At 38.9% G+C, this 15781-nt stretch overlaps 3 protein-coding genes across 3 annotated transcripts; all 3 read right to left on the bottom strand.

Moving 5' to 3' along the window:
* Positions 1 to 278: 278 nt before the first annotated feature.
* On the bottom strand, positions 279 to 2817 carry LOC114522500 (E3 ubiquitin-protein ligase Midline-1-like). The gene is made up of 2 exons (XM_028543194.1): positions 1647 to 2817; positions 279 to 1377 (listed from the first exon to the last, which is right to left on the bottom strand). The coding sequence occupies exons 1-2, from the start codon at positions 2815 to 2817 to the stop codon at positions 653 to 655; spliced, it is 1896 nt and encodes a 631-aa protein (XP_028398995.1). The 3' UTR covers positions 279 to 652.
* Positions 2818 to 3892: 1075 nt separating this feature from the next.
* LOC114522485 (protein mono-ADP-ribosyltransferase PARP14-like) lies at positions 3893 to 9527 on the bottom strand. The gene is made up of 10 exons (XM_028543175.1): positions 9188 to 9527; positions 8718 to 9071; positions 8004 to 8547; positions 7373 to 7781; positions 7035 to 7262; positions 6466 to 6940; positions 5868 to 6202; positions 5497 to 5716; positions 5020 to 5358; positions 3893 to 4623 (listed from the first exon to the last, which is right to left on the bottom strand). The coding sequence occupies exons 1-10, from the start codon at positions 9276 to 9278 to the stop codon at positions 4331 to 4333; spliced, it is 3288 nt and encodes a 1095-aa protein (XP_028398976.1). The 5' UTR covers positions 9279 to 9527; the 3' UTR covers positions 3893 to 4330.
* An 11-nt stretch (positions 9528 to 9538) lies between these two features.
* Positions 9539 to 12241, bottom strand: LOC114522716 (tripartite motif-containing protein 45-like). The gene is made up of 2 exons (XM_028543458.1): positions 11083 to 12241; positions 9539 to 10236 (listed from the first exon to the last, which is right to left on the bottom strand). The coding sequence occupies exons 1-2, from the start codon at positions 12239 to 12241 to the stop codon at positions 9539 to 9541; spliced, it is 1857 nt and encodes a 618-aa protein (XP_028399259.1).
* Between the last annotated feature and the right edge of the window lie 3540 nt (positions 12242 to 15781).

The raw sequence follows: 15781 nt of genomic DNA, 5'->3' as shown, positions 1-15781 counted from the left end.
AATACACTTTAATTATTTCCTATATTGTTTGAATTTTATTCTAACTCCTGAAGGGAATATTTTATAATATATCAATGATTCACTTTAGGCAAATTTGAATCTGAAAGACATATGTTTTTATTAACTCCCTGCTACCGTGGTATTCCCTTGTCTATTGTAGATGAACATTTTGGGTTTCAACAATCTAGGAAATTTTCTTGGCACAAAGCCACCACTTAGGAGGAAGGGGTCGTAATGCAATAGTCTGTCCGTCACAGATTCTTCAATGAGTGCTTGCTTACCCGCTGTCGACTCGTCATATCGACGGCAACAACTGATTTTATTGTCTATTTTGAAATACAAATATTAACAAGATTTTTACATACTATAAGGGGGAATACTAATATACCAAAACATTTTCAGTTGCCAGTCGAGCTAGCATGCGTGGATAAAAAAAAGAAAACAAAAATCCTAATTGCTTCATCTATTAGCGGATTAAGACAAATAGTTAATATCTCAGTAAGACCTTTCCTTGGGTTTCTGTGTTGAACTAATTCTTTTCGATTTTTATTTATTTGTTAGCTTCGTTTTTGATATGTATACTTGCTACATGCATCTAGGGTAGTGTTAGATCAGTTTTTCAGTTACATTGACGTTGGGGTACAAATTATGACTACTTTGACATTTCCCGTGTGAAAGAAGAACCAAATCTTTTCTTCATTTCTTGCGCCAACGCATCTGAAGTTTGTATGTCGATGTCCACGAAGCGAATGTCTTTCAGATTGTTCGACTTGGGGGCATTCTTTGCAAAATTTGTCGCTGCCTCACACAACACTTCTGCGCCAATTGGAGCAGGAACACCTACTTCCCCACAACCTATAGCAGGCATGGAGATGCTTGTAGCGCCATTTTGACTAGCAAGCTTTAAACAGTTTAGAACTGCGTCAAATAACACTTTTTTGGCTCCCTGGTTGTGGTAATCATACACACTTGGACCCACAGCGTGAATGATAAATTTGCATGGAAGATTTCCTGCTTTTGTCACTATTGCATCCCCTGGATTGAGAGGTTTATTGTGTCCCTTTAAAAATTCAGTACTTTCATCTTGAATTGATCTCCCACCAACTCTTACGATGGCTCTTGCTGCTTTGCCATCATTTGTGAGTTCTTCATTTGTCGGATTCACAACAAAATCGGCTGTCTCTTTAGTAATATCTCCATGATATACAGAAATTTTTACGTTCTTGTATACAACCCAAGAAAGCTTTTCGTCAATGTCGTATTCTTCTACTGCACTTCTGGTGTTAAACGAACTTTCTTCCGTCGTATCTTCACCCAGAAATTGTTGCGTTGTTGTGCTGGACTGAAAATTTTCTTTTATCTCATTTTCAGCTTTACCTAAACGATATGAATGATTAAAATCCATCAAGGTGTCTTGGGTCAAATCTACAATTTTTTTGCTTCAATGGATGATATTTTACAAAGTTAAAGAGCGCGAGGAACAAGCTGACACTCCACCGGCGTTTTTACTCTTAACATGCATGTGAAGCCTGGTTTGAGTGTATCGTAATTAAATTTAATCTTTTTATGCATCAATGACAACAATGATAGCCATCGCCTACCTGATACCTGTCAGGATTCATGAATACCTGTGTCAACTCACTTACCTTTGTTACTATCATTGATTTCTCCCAGACTGTTCATCAGCTGTTCCCTGACCCCTTTGTTGAACGGGTTCTTGAAGTCACTGGTTGAGTAGTTAAATTTTACCACAGGTAACACTGCTCCGAAATTCGCTTTTTGTTGCTTTATGAGAAGACTATTTGCGCTATCCAAAATCATCTTTTGAGAAGAAATTATTTCTTCCTCTGTGCCTTGTTCGACCAGTTTCTTGCTGAGATAAACATAATTTTGCAAGTTTTCTCCATACTGCTTTCTTTCCAAGATTTGTTTATCCATTTTTTCTCGTGCTTTTGTGTGAATAACTTCTACTCTGTTCAGAAGTATTTCTGCTTTTTCATCCAACATTTGAGCGACATTTTTCAAGATAAACTCTTTTCGTTGTTTAATTTTAGTTTTGACATCCTCAGCATCACGATCAAGTTGTTGTGTTGCTTGCGATAATTCTTCAAGGCAGGAATTGTTCTCAGCTAAAACGCCATCCATTGTTTCATTTTTTGAAGCAAGTAGTTCCTTATATTTATTAGCGACATCTTTAACAAGAAAACGTGAATGATCTGGCTTCATGTGTTTAAAATCCATGCAGTCCCTGCAAATCAGCTGGTCGCAGGTTTCACAATAAACCTTCAATATCTCGCCCGGATGTTCATTGCAATACATTTTGTCCTTGATTTTCTTACGATTCTCCGGCTTTGACAACTCTTCCATCGTCAGAACAGAATGACCCGTATTTGCTCGATAATTGTCGTGGGCTGTCAGACATTCTTGGCATAAGAATTTCTCACAGGTGACACAGCGAGCGACTGAGTAGCTTTGACTACAATTATGTGAACACGGAACGCCAATTTTACGATCTCGGTTGAGCACAGCTGTCGCTTTTACCATGTTGCAGATGAAATGATTTCTTCTCATGTCGGCGACATTTTTGTCAGGATCGAGTGTAAACATCTCTCGACAATTTGGACATGGAAACTCTCGAACTGGTCGACCACGAGGAGCTTCGTCACGACATGTTTTCACAACGTCTTCCAAACAATCTTTACAGAATGAGTGGAAGCAAGGAAGAGTTCTCGGGTCTTTTAGTGGCTCCAGACATACAGTACATTCCAGATTTTCTTCAAGTTCATTGATCGGATCATTTTCCAAAGCACGAGCCATTTAAAAAGATCGAAATTTCAAAATTTCTTGTACATTTTAATCGAAATACTCGCTGGTTCTCACATGAGTTTTAAATATTCATGACTTCTTAGAATAACAATTCCTGGTATAAAACGTTTGTCTCGGATTCAATTACAAAAAAAAACTCAGTCAAGGTGGGGTTTCTGTCATGTGACTACACGCATTACTTGAGAGTTTTTGTCAGCTGGGAACTACCAAATAAAACCTTTTCCCCATGTTCAAACCATGAAAGTTCTAATAGCCTAAAAGACAGCAGTCCAATCAGGCAATCACATCATGCTAGTCTAGTAATTCTTAGTCTATTATTGACGATATGTGTGTTTCTTTCGCAATACGTGTTGCTAAATTCCAATCACCATGAGCCGTTCACGCGATGACCTGATTTCTATCGGAACCAACCAGTCAAATTTTGTAGCTAATAAAATTTATAAAAGACGGTGAAGATTTTGATTTCCCGAGACCTGAATAAATAATATACCAAATCTATCAAATCAATGCGCATTTGCTACCAAGCGTTGCTTTCCAGACCCGTCACGGTCGCATGGGCAGATTTTCGTGTGGTACTCTCAGATCAGTGATGGTACTGAACAATATCATACACTCGCCATTTGATCTACCGATTAAGGTGGTACGTGTTATTAATATTATGATATTAAAATTTTTACTACCGGTATATACATAGAAAATTTGATATCATGTTTGAAATGGCGTGCAAAGATGGTCGCATTTAAGTTAAAAATCCTTCGCAAAAATAATTTTAGAAGTGTTTGAACTCGTTTATTTTATTTACTTCCTATTTATACTAAAGTCACACCTAGACAAGTGTTCGTTGACAGCCATTTAAACTATTCACGAACGTTGAAATTCAGGTCGATATTTTTGAAATGAGAAGTCCATCTAAGCTGTAAACTTATACTCAGAATTTCTTTTTCAAACTCCCATTTAACAAAGATATATTTCAAAAAGTGTTTTTCGATATCACGATATTATATATCATCCTGGAAGATATATTTTAAACGTTTATATTTTATTTGTTTCAACATATACAGTACGTTATGTAGTTGACATAAAATGAAAACCGCCTATATTTACTGACACGCCACGCTTAATACTTAAAATAAAATTTAGATTAATCGTGCTGGTATTTATCGTCAAACCGAAGAGATAACAAGAATTATCATTATTATATTATGATATGTCTAGTTAAGCTACGTCTGACCTCACATTAACCCTGGACACGAGGTTGCACATTAACTGCCGTGGAAAGACAGTTTTAACTAACATTGACGATGCGATACATGCAGGAACACAGTGACACCCCCCCCCCCTCATTTTCATCATGTTTAACTGTCTCACAAACGCCGTCACTCATCTTCAGAAACATCAGAATAAAGTTCCCATCAGACCAAAGGGAATTGCGGCACTTCATTTGGTTCATTGTGAGATTTCACAACTCATTTCATCAGACTAGTTTCTGTTTCATAAAGATCACTCAAGAACACTTGAATGTAATTAAGTACTCAGGATAGTGCTGATAGTCATAAAAAACAACGTAGATCAGTGGCTTTGCTGCATTGTCAACAACAGAGTCGTAACTAACATCTGGATTGCTAGCGTCAATTGGCGGCGGAACTATCAGACCTTCTTTTCCTTTTGTGTATTTACCAACCAAGACCTTGGCTATGTACATATACTGTAGACCTTTCTCATCAGGAGCAGCATATTGTCTTCTTGCTGAATACCAAGCTTCTCTGGCAAAGTACACACCATTGCCAAACTTCACAGCTGAAAATTAAAACATGATATTGGGTATTTTTCACACATATATCTTTAACAACAATTTAATTATTGGATGTCATTTTTATTTGGAAATTCATTAGTATTAGATAAAGAGGAATTAATTAGCAATGGGTATTATTTGCAACCAGATTTCAGTGGTAATTGACCATATTGGTAATTACATAACACTTGAGTGTGGTTAAGGGTCACATGCTTTACGTCTTCAGCCTCACTTCCATGCAGTCGTTACATAATTCCTGGAAAGTCGATCCTTAGTTGTAATTACATAAGGTGAGATAAATACCAAAGCAGTAAAAAGGGCAAATATCAGGGAAGTTGCTAATTAGAGGGAAAGTTAATTTAGAAAGTTTCTATGAATTTGCAGTTGAATATTGTGGTTACCATTTTTTCCACAATAAGATCTGTTAAAACCATTGCAGTTGATTTTTTCCACAGCATCTTTTGTTGTTCCATGATACAGATCCAGTTCATTTCCACCATTGCTCATTTTCTTCTTCTTTCCCTGGTACAATTGATACAATCCTGGATTTTGAATTCTCTCAATCTTTACAACCTCCGCATTGGAAACGTTTGCCGCTAATGAGAGCGACGCTAGAAACTTGTCGTGAATTTCGTCATATTCTGTGTCTTGTTTCTCGATATTGAAGCGAAACACTTGAAGCTCCTGCCCAGTGGAACCGTCTATTGGCTGATATTCCCAATTTGAAGGAAATGGAAATGCTGAAATGTATGACATGAATTTACTGTATATAATTGTACTGGTTATAATGTTTAGTATTTACACGACTGATGTAAAGTTTTTCAAAAGAATACTTTCGGCATTTTTATTTCATGATTAACCAGAATGATTACCAATACCTTCACACGGGCGTCTGTAGACTTTCATCAGGCCTTCGTTTGAAGTCAAACATGTCTCTGTCTTGGTTTTGAAATCTATTTTATATTTCTCATCGTCACCAACTTCGACAGTCCCAGAAGGATTTCTCTTGTACTCCGTCTCTATCTTGGCGCTCATTTCTTTTGCGTACTTTTCAGGAATAACAACACCTTTATCACCCTCGTAATAGAACCATTCAACCTAAAACAAGGTGCGTGAGGAGTTGATGTTGTGTTAAGACCCTGAGTAACCTCTGCCCTCGAGAGGAACAATACACTAACCTCAATGGGTCATTAAAGGGTCAGCCGTGTTTGTAACTGAATATCAAACTATAATGAAACCTCTATCAAACCTCTCGGACGGTCGCATCCGTGTTATTTTTCTTTTGTTCCCAGTCGTGGATAATACAGTGAATCTTTCCCACAGCAATCGATACATTCCTCGCCAGCCCGCTAATTCTGATGTATCCAATAGTGGGTTCACACTCAATACGAACATCGTGGAGGTCTTGTATTTCCATGATTTTTTCCAGTTGTCTCCTATCAATCACCTGTTGTGTCTCGATGGTCTCAGTATGACATTGTTCTGCCTCGACCCGTTTCAGTTCTTCCTTGATCGCTGCGATGTCGTTCGAACTTTCCGCTGCAATTTCCAGAGTAATCTGTTGCCTCGTCTTACGTGTGCTTCCTATTGGAAAAAACATTGGTTCGGTGACTGTTTAAGCTAGTTTAGTTTAGGTTTCCTCCGGTAGTAACACTGGATCAATAAGAGATAATCCTTACTGGACCTCTAGGAAGGACAGTTTCGAACTGATAAAGCTATCTATCCAGTATAAATCAAGTTAGTTGAGTTTAGGTTTCCTCCTGTATAAACACTGGATCATTACCACTGGTGTGGTAATTTTTAAGCAGTTTCTGTGAAAGGTGATTATTCAGTATCCGCACACGTACCTTGTGTAATATCCTCGCAAACCAGAAATCCGATTGCATCAGTGGATTCTTCGACTATATTTCCTTGAACAATTTCCACCTCAACTCCGCCTGTTTCATCTTTTTCTTTGCCCAAACTCCTGTCAAAGAAACTCCAAAACGTTTTACGTATTGTTTTCAAAACATCTGCACCACTTTCCGAACCTTGTTTTGTTTTTCGTGCATTCACGTCAGCATTTGGTGAGAAGACTTGAAATTGCTCTTTGAATGCATCGACGGCTGTCTTATTCCCATTGCAAACGACAACGTTAACCGTTTTGATTTTTGAGGAAGGCTTGTGATCTGAACTGAATTGCGTCGCCTCTTCAAACAAGATCTTCGCGACCAATTTTTCCGGGAATCCCAGAGTCCCAGAACCGAGAGCGGGGATTGAGATCGAGGTGAGCGAGAGAGCTTCGGTTTTGGATAACAGTTTTTGCACAACCTCACGGAGTTTCTACAGAAGAGTAATGCGAAATGTTTGCCGAGCTTCACCCCGCCAACATGGCTCTCAACAATGTTGTTTACTTGATACAAACCTGTCCATTTACCTTTTCTCCCTGATCAAGTGTCCATCTCGGAAATACAACATGAAAGACTTTCTTGCATTTCAACTTGGCTCCATCTGTGATTGCTCCATCTTTAACCACACCCTTTTCTTTTATCCATTTCTCGCATAAAGTTTTCAGTTCGCTTCCAGCTTCGTCAAAAATTGCTTTTGAGCAAGGATTCTTCGTGAGGTTCAGATCACTTCCAACCGTATTCACGATAACATCGGTCTAGTTGAGGATAATAGAAAATTTGCATTAGCTTGATTTCATTTATTTACTTGTTTGGGGGTTTGCGTAGGACACTTGCAAAAATAACGTTGTTGAAATAACTCACTCACCGTGGATTTTGCAATGTTTCCAATCGTCAGTCGCACTTCCATTCCCTCGGGAGTTTTAAATGTAAAATGATCACTTGCTTTGGTTGTATCCGCTGGCGAAACTCCACCAGATGCGCCTAGCAACGGTCTCCATCTATCACGAACCCGCTCGTTGATATGTAAGTTTGAATCAGAACTAAACCTTCTCACTATTTCTTTCATTAATGCCTCGATGGCCGAGGGTTCAATATCGACAAAATGAACTTGTTGTAAACTGTGGGAAGGTTTTTCTTGTAAGAATTCACAAGTCGCTGCTACTAAACTTTTTGCACTGATGTCGTAGGGAATCCTGTAGACTCCTGTGCCCAGCGCTGGGATTGCAATAGTTTGACCCTTGGTTGCCCTCTCCAAGACATTAGTACAACAGTGCCTAGGAATGAAGCATTGGTAAAGTTAGCTGTCACCATCATTAACAAGCATAGTCATCGAACTTTTACCATAATTAATTATCATAGTCACCATGACTATTTGTAACAACTCCATCTTCACCACCATTAACCACCATAGCTCATTACCATCCCCATCCATCCATTCATCATTTACCATCACAATCCTTCTCATTCAGCTACATTATAAAATAACATTGACCCACCTTAAATACTTCTCTTCCCTTGTTTCGCCTTCACCATAACCATCAGACGGATGATACATTGGCACAACTACATGAAGTATTTCCTTACACATCAATTTCCCTCCGTCAGTAGTGACAACATCTCCAAGTAAAAGTTTTGCCTTTCCCCGTTCATTTAAGGCACGGAAACAGTCCTCCTGGATTTTACGCCCTCCTTTTTCAACTATCGCCCTGGCAAGTCCGCCAACATGCTTTAGCTCGTCGCTCGCAGAATTCACTAAGTAATCTACGGGATGTTCCAGGATATCTCCTTGATGTACCTCAATGATCTTACCATTCGGGAAGGTGTATCGACATTGCATTGTACGTTTCCTGTCTTTCTTGCTACTAACAGTGCTTGCATTTTGTGATCGGAATGAATCCTGTCTTTCTGGCTGGTCGTTGACTGTGACTACAATTCCACATCGATGTTTTCTTTCGATGTTCTCAATTGCCATGTACGCCATTCCTTTTATACTCGACGCTGTTTCCGGTGTTCCGTAATCCATCTTCTCTACCCTTAGATCTGAAACACAAGTTGTTGTAGTATAATATATCTCAATATAACTCATTTTGGCTAACGCTAAATATGCCCGTAGAGACAGAAAAAGTAACTGGTCGTCATGGTCACTCCCGAAGAAATGGACAGTCGCTAACAAACTATCAAACACGTTCCAAAAAAAATACATTACAAACCTTTTGTAAGAACTTGTATGCTCACACAACAATTCTCGACTACTGGCTTCTCACCAGATAGAATCAAGGCTTCGCCTCCAATCTCTATCTTCAAGCCAGGTAATGAAAGCCGCAAGCCTTCCAAGGTAGTTTGCCCGTAATTCGAGAGATAGCGTAGGACTGCCTTTTGAAGTGGTACTCTTTGTTCTACTGTTTTCTTTCGTTCTTTAAAATCGTCGATTTTCCCGTTTAGGTTTCGCGAATGCTTCTTGAAACAGATGATTCGTGGAACGCCATCTTCTCTTTGTAATGAAAGCGGAGTCGATATTCCCAACTCGTTGAGCAATGCATCCTGGGATGATTTCGTTCGCAAACCTGAAAGAAAACGTTTAGAACTGAGAAGGAGTGAACTGTGATGTTTTTTTCGACTGGGTAGTCTCCGTTGAAAGATTTATAAGCGAAGATGTATTATAAACATTTACAGAACTTACCTTCAGGGAGTTTTATTTCAACCATAGCATTCACAATAATATCAAAAGCTCTGTCTACGTGTGTCTTTTGCATACCATACAGTGTTACCATTCCTTTATCATCGCCTAAAACTTCCACCAAAGAATTCTCTGCGGTCAACAGCGACTTTACGTGTGAAATAGCTTTGTTTGCCTTCAACAAGGAAAATCTGTCTCCATTTAAGGAACGCTCTTCAAAAAGGCAAACAATTTCTTGCGTTTCACTTTTGAGTTGTTGTATTTGTGTTGGTGAGCCTTTCACGGTTATTCTTCCGCTTGTTTCGTCTTGTATTATTTCTAAACCATCTCGCTTCAGTGAAGTTTCTAAGCTGTTCAAATAACGGCGATAATAATGTTCTCAGTTAGTTGCATGATTACTGCATACATATAGTCGTTATTTATATTGTTAAATACTGTAAATACTTGCCTCTGAAATTTTGTTGATTGTTGAAGCAACCTCAGATGAACGGGTAATAATTGTATAGAATCGTCGCATCGATTTGCTTGCTCTTCGACTTTGGCAACACACTTTTTCACCTCCTCGTGGGCCATATCCAACATACCCACTGCTCTTCCGACAAGCTTTAGAAAGCCTTCATCATATCTCTCGATAAAAGAAACTGATTTACCAGCGCTAAACACTGAGAATACTTCTTGCAACTTCTGCTTCAATCCGTGCTTGAGCAAAGTAGGTTTTACCAGCACGATTTCGTATTTGAATGCTTTCATATCAATAAGGAAGTGTTCTTTTGTTTCCTCACTGGAAAATGAAAAGTGTACCCAATCTCCTCTTGTCTCGATGTTCGGCTGTGGTTCTTTCAAAGCAAGGGAAAGCTGGGCAGGATGATTTTGTTTCAGGTAGTGATATAAATCACTGTCAATCGCTGTAACGAAGACTGTCGCTTTGGGACGTTCTTGTTTTGGTGTAGTTTCTACAAGGCTGGTCGAGTTTCTTATTCCATTCCATGCCACGCCCTTTATATTCGAAGCGATTTCTTGCGTTCCGTAATTCATCTTGTCTGCCTTCAGATCTAAAACACGAGCTATTATTGCTCAGTCCTTTGCTCGACATTCAAGGCATACCTTTATATATCCCCAAAGACACTGTCAATATGTGGTTGGCAAATTGTACGACACCCAAATGAATTTTTATCGTATGTTTTGGCTTTCTGATCTTCCGTGTGGTACATAATAATATTTTCAAGCGCAGAAAGGTGCAATGAATGCTTACGTTGTCTTGCCCTCCCCATGGTCCAGGGGCCCGCTGTATAAAACTCTTTAACTACATTTTGCATAGTTAAATCTAGTCAACTCAGAAATACACGACTCTGATTGGCCAATTCTGTTCTTAACTACAGTCAAAACTTAACTAGCCTTTTTTACAACTGGGGCCGGTTGTTCTAAAGGCTTTTAGCTTAAACGGTGGATAAGTTCAAAATGGAAAACAAAATTATCTACTTATTGAACAACTGAGCTGAACTATTTCGATGTAAATAGTTTAATTGTCAATGGAAGAATGGAAGTACATATTTAATGCATAAGATGTAGGTTCAGTCATTCACAAGATCTATGAGAGTATTTTTAAAATTTGCCTTATCCACTTTTTAAGCTAAACGCCTTTCGAACAACCGGCCACTGACCCCTGTAAGGTATCATGCCCTTCCCATAGTTTATTTTAGGTGTATTGCCCTCCCCACAGTTTCTCCAGGGTGTTTTGCCCTCCCCACAGTTTCTCCAGGGTGTTTTGCCCTCCCCACAGTTTCTCTAGGGTGTCTTGCCCTCCCCACAGTTTCTCCAGGGTGTCTTGCCCTCCCCACAATTTCTGTAGGATGTCTGGCCAGCCCTCCCCTCCCCACATTTTCTGTAAGATGTCTTACCACCATTCTTAATTCCTAAACATCTCGCCAACATTTTTGAAATCTCTTCTTTTGATGGCTCTTCGCTTGTAGTGTGTGAGTAGGTTAACTTTTCAACGGTTACAGGCGGTTTAAAATATTCCTGGCGTTTTTTTAGAAGATTCTTTGTGCTCCCCAGCATAATTTTTTGAGATGAAATAATTTCTTCTTGAGTGCCTTGCTCGACCAATTTTTTTGAAAGATGAACAGATTTTTGTAAATTTTCTAGGTAAGATTTTGTTTCTTTGGTTTGTTCGTTTAACTTTGCCCGCTCTCCTTTGTGATGTTGATTAGCTTCGTTCAAAAGCGTTTCAGTGTGTTCATTTAAAATAGCAACAACATTCTTGATCATGAATTCCTTATTCTGTACAATTTTACTTTTGACATTCTCAGCATCTCGATCAAGTTCTTCCACCGTATTTGTCAACTGTTTCACAATGGCATTGCCTTCTGTTAAAACTTCATCAATTTTCTTATTATTCGAAGCAAGTAGCTCCTTATATTTGTTGGCGACATCTTTAACAAGAAAACATGAATGATCTGGCTTCGTGTGTTTAAAATCCATGCAGTCCTTGCAAATCAGCTGGTCGCAGGTTTCACAATAAACTTTCAATATCTCGCCCGGATGTTCATTGCAATACATTTTGTCCTTGATTTTCCTACGATTCTCCGGCTTCGACAACTCTTCCATCGTCAGAACAGAATGATCGGCATTTGCTCTGTAGTTGTTGTGGGCTGTCAGACATTCTTGGCATAAAAAATTCTCACAAGTGACGCAGCGAGCGACTGAGTAGCTTTGACTACAATTATGTGAACACGGAACGCCAATTTTACGATCTCGGTTGAGTACGGCTGTCGCTCTCACAATGTTGCAGATGAAATGATTTCTTCTCATGTCGGCGACATTTTTGTCAGGATCGAGTGTAAATATCTCTCGACAATATGGACATGGAAACTCTCGAACTGGTCGACCGCGAGGTGCTTTATCACGACATGTTTTCACAACGTCTTCCAAACAATCTTTACAGAATGAGTGGAAGCAAGGAAGAGTTCTCGGGTCTTTTAGCGGCTCCAGACATACAGTACATTCCAGGTTCTCTTCAAGTTCATTGATCGGATCAGTTTCCAAAGCATGAGCCATTTGCAAACGATGAGAATTCTGAAACTAAGCGAGTCCTCACAGCAGACTTTGAATATTCATTTCTTTAAGAAAAGCAAAATACCTCAAATACTTGTTCCATTCAAATTATAATAAAGATTAAATTGAGCGTGTACGTGGTAAGTCAAAAATGGCTGAAGCCTTTCATATTCAAATTGGCTGCTGGCGTGATTCGACCAACAAAAAACAGTTAAATACACTTTCATTATTTCTTATATTGTTTGAATTTTATTCTAACTCCTGAAGGGAATATTTTATAATATATCAATGATTCGCTTTAGGCAAATTGAATCTGAAAGACATATGTTTTTATTAACTCCCTGCTACCGTGCATGGTATTTCGCTTGTGTGTTGTAGATGAATATTTTGGGTTTCAACAATCTAGGAAATTTTCTTGGTACAAAGCCATCACTTAGGAGGGAGGGGTCGTCATGCAATAGTCTATCCGTCAGAGATTCTTGAATTAGTACTTATTTTTTGCACCTTAAAGAGCCAGTTAAGAAGAATGGCGAATTTTAGACAGTTACCCGCTGTCGTCATATCGACTGCAGCAACTGACTTAAGTGCATTCCTGTTCCATCCTTGTTCGCTTTAGTTTAGTTCAGGCATGTAAGTGTGACTAATGTCGTATTTCATAGATGATGTTAGAATAATTCTAGCTAGTTCGTCCAACGCGAATCTGACGATGTCATCCCTATAGAAACTGACTCGACTGCCTGTTTCAACTGGCTGCCCAAAAGTGGATATTATATATTGACTCTGAAAACACTGTTTTCTACGATCCAAAGGTTTGCGAAGCGCCTCGCCTCGCGAGGTCCGCGAACTTGCCCCCCAACCTACTCGGTCTATACTTTCTATCTAGACATGTTTTCACAACGTCTTCCAAACAATCTTTACAGAATGAGTGGAAGCAAGGAAGAGTTCTCGGGTCTTTTAAGGGCTTCAGACTTACATTGCATTGAATATTTTCTTTAAGTTCATTGATCGGGTCAGTTTCCAAAGCACCAGCCATTTAAAACGATGAAAATTTCGAGGCTTTGTCTGCTTACACAATCGACCTTAAATTTTGGTCGGTGCTCTTGGAGAGATGTTTTTTATTATGAGTATTGATTACTTCTTAGAAATACCAATTTAATTCCTGGTATAAAACACTTGTCCCGATCAAATTACACACATTGGAAAATACCAATCAACTCGGGATTGCCTTCATGGCCCCGTGCCCTTGTGGTACCCTGTCAAGTGTAATTGTATACCTGACGTTTTTAATCAATGAAGCGTATTCAAAAATATGTAGCCGTTCTATATATTTAAACATTTGATGAATATTATTTACCATAATTAAAGAGGAAAGTTAAAAGAAGAATGGCGAATTTTAAACAGTTACCCGCTGTCGTCATATCGACTGCAGCAACTGACTTTAGTGCATTCCTGTTCCATCCTTGTTCGCTTTAGTTTAGTTCAGGCATGTAAGTGTGACTAATGTCGTATTTCATAGATGATGTTAGAATAATTCTAGCTAGTTCGTTCAACATGCATCTGACGATGTCATCCGTAAGAACTGACTCGGCTTCCCGTTTCAACTAGCTGCTCAAAAGTGGATATTATATATATTTACTCTGAAAACACCGTTTCCTACGATCCAAAGGTTTGCGAAGCGCCTCGGCTCGCGTAGTCCGCGAATTTGCTCCCAACCTACTCGGTCTACACTTCTATCCCTTAGTGGTATCTCGTGAAGGGTAGTGTAGCTGTATATTTTTTGTGTGATGTAAAATTACATCACCTAAAAGTCCGACCAACACGCATGCGCTTGCCAAAGGAAAGACATACTTTAGTACCGTTTCTGAGAATTTTTTTATTAATAAAGGGTATTCAAGAATATAAAACTATATCTATGCATATTAACTTTTTTAATATTTTTTAACATCAATTGGCAAGTAAAAGCAATAGCGAATTTGCGCTATCTTTGTCTTGACGCCGTGTCTGTTCATGATATTGGAAGCTCGTTTTGACGTGCAGTACTTTCCAGAAATAACCTAACACTGCGGTTGCGGTTAGGTAAACGTTTCTTTGATTCCATTGTGGTTGAATAATTTCCACCTTTATTGCTTTACTGCATGGCGGTCATGGTTTGATTATATCAGTTACAGACTTACTACTTCATCAGTTGCAATCAGTAATTATATACAATATAGATTATTTATTAAAACCACAAGTTAAAATCCTGATTTGCTGCGGTCATCAGAAAAATATAACTTGCTCGTGTTGTCACGTTTCCTGCTTCTACACCTGCTTCCGCTTCCGCTTTCAATTACCTCCTGTGTGTTTGAGTCACACCTGGGCTCAGATTGTAGGGGATTTGTGGTTTGGTTAATCCAGCTTTCATTTTCTCGTCTCGTTCGATAATTGGATTTTCCGTCCATGTTCCGAGAATATGGTGGTAAACTAAACTGCTCAAGGTCAGTTAGATGTCGAGGGCTCTGGCGTGGTCTGCCTAGTGGCTGATGAGAATCTAGCTTTTCAATCTTAAGAACATGGCGATCAGCTGTAGCACGCCTGAGTGCACTTCTATTCCTTTTGTCTGTGTTGTACACCTCTTCCTTATCCACCTCTCCTAGAGTCTTTTCCAGCTCTGTCAGGACGTCGGACAATGTGTACTGATTATTTCCATTGTCACAAATGCTGTAGTTGATTTTTACAACAGGCATTGTTTCGCGTTTTCTTAGATTATTTGCTCTGTTAAGCATCGCTCTTTGGTAAGAAAGTATTTCTTCTTCCGTGCCTTTTTCAACCAATTTTGCTGAACGCTGAACAGATCTTTGTATGTCTTTTACATACTCGGTCTGTTCATCTAATTTTGCTCGTGCTTCTGCGCAAATATCTTCTACTTTTTCCAAAAGTTCTTCTTCTTTTTGATTCAACATTTTAATGACTTTCTTTGCAACGAATTTTTTTCGTTTCTCGATTTTATTCTTCACATCGTCTGCAACACGTTCAAGTTCTTCTGTTGTGCTTGACAATTCGTCGCAAAATGAAATATTTTTTGCTAAAATTTCGTCCATTTTTTTTATATTAGAAACAAGAAGTTTCTTATATTTATTGGCCGCATCTTTAACAAGAAAACATGAATGATCTGGCTTCGCGTGTTTAAAATCCATGCAGTCCTTACAAATCAGCTGGTCGCAGGTTTCACAATAAACTTTCAATATCTCGCCCGGATGTTCATTGCAATACATTTTGTCCTTGATTTTCTTACGATTCTCCGGCTTTGACAACTCTTCCATCGTCAGAACAGAATGACTGGTATTTCCTCGATATTTGTTGTGGTCTGTCAGACATTTTCTGCATAAGAATTTCTCACAAGTAACACAGCGAGCGACAGAGTAACTTTGACTACAATTGTGTGAACACCGAACGCCAATTCCACGATCCAGTACGGCTGTCGCTTTTATCATGTTGCAGATGAAATGATTTCTTCTCATGTCGGCGACATTTTTATCAGGATCGAGTGTAAACATCTCTCGA

This window comes from Dendronephthya gigantea, unplaced genomic scaffold (assembly GCF_004324835.1).
Source record: "Dendronephthya gigantea isolate DGI-Jeju-01 unplaced genomic scaffold, DenGig_1.0 000023F, whole genome shotgun sequence".
NCBI classification, from domain to species: Eukaryota; Metazoa; Cnidaria; class Anthozoa; order Malacalcyonacea; family Nephtheidae; genus Dendronephthya; species Dendronephthya gigantea.
Note: the sequence above shows the minus strand (reverse complement) of the source record. Positions and strands in the feature narration are given on the sequence as shown.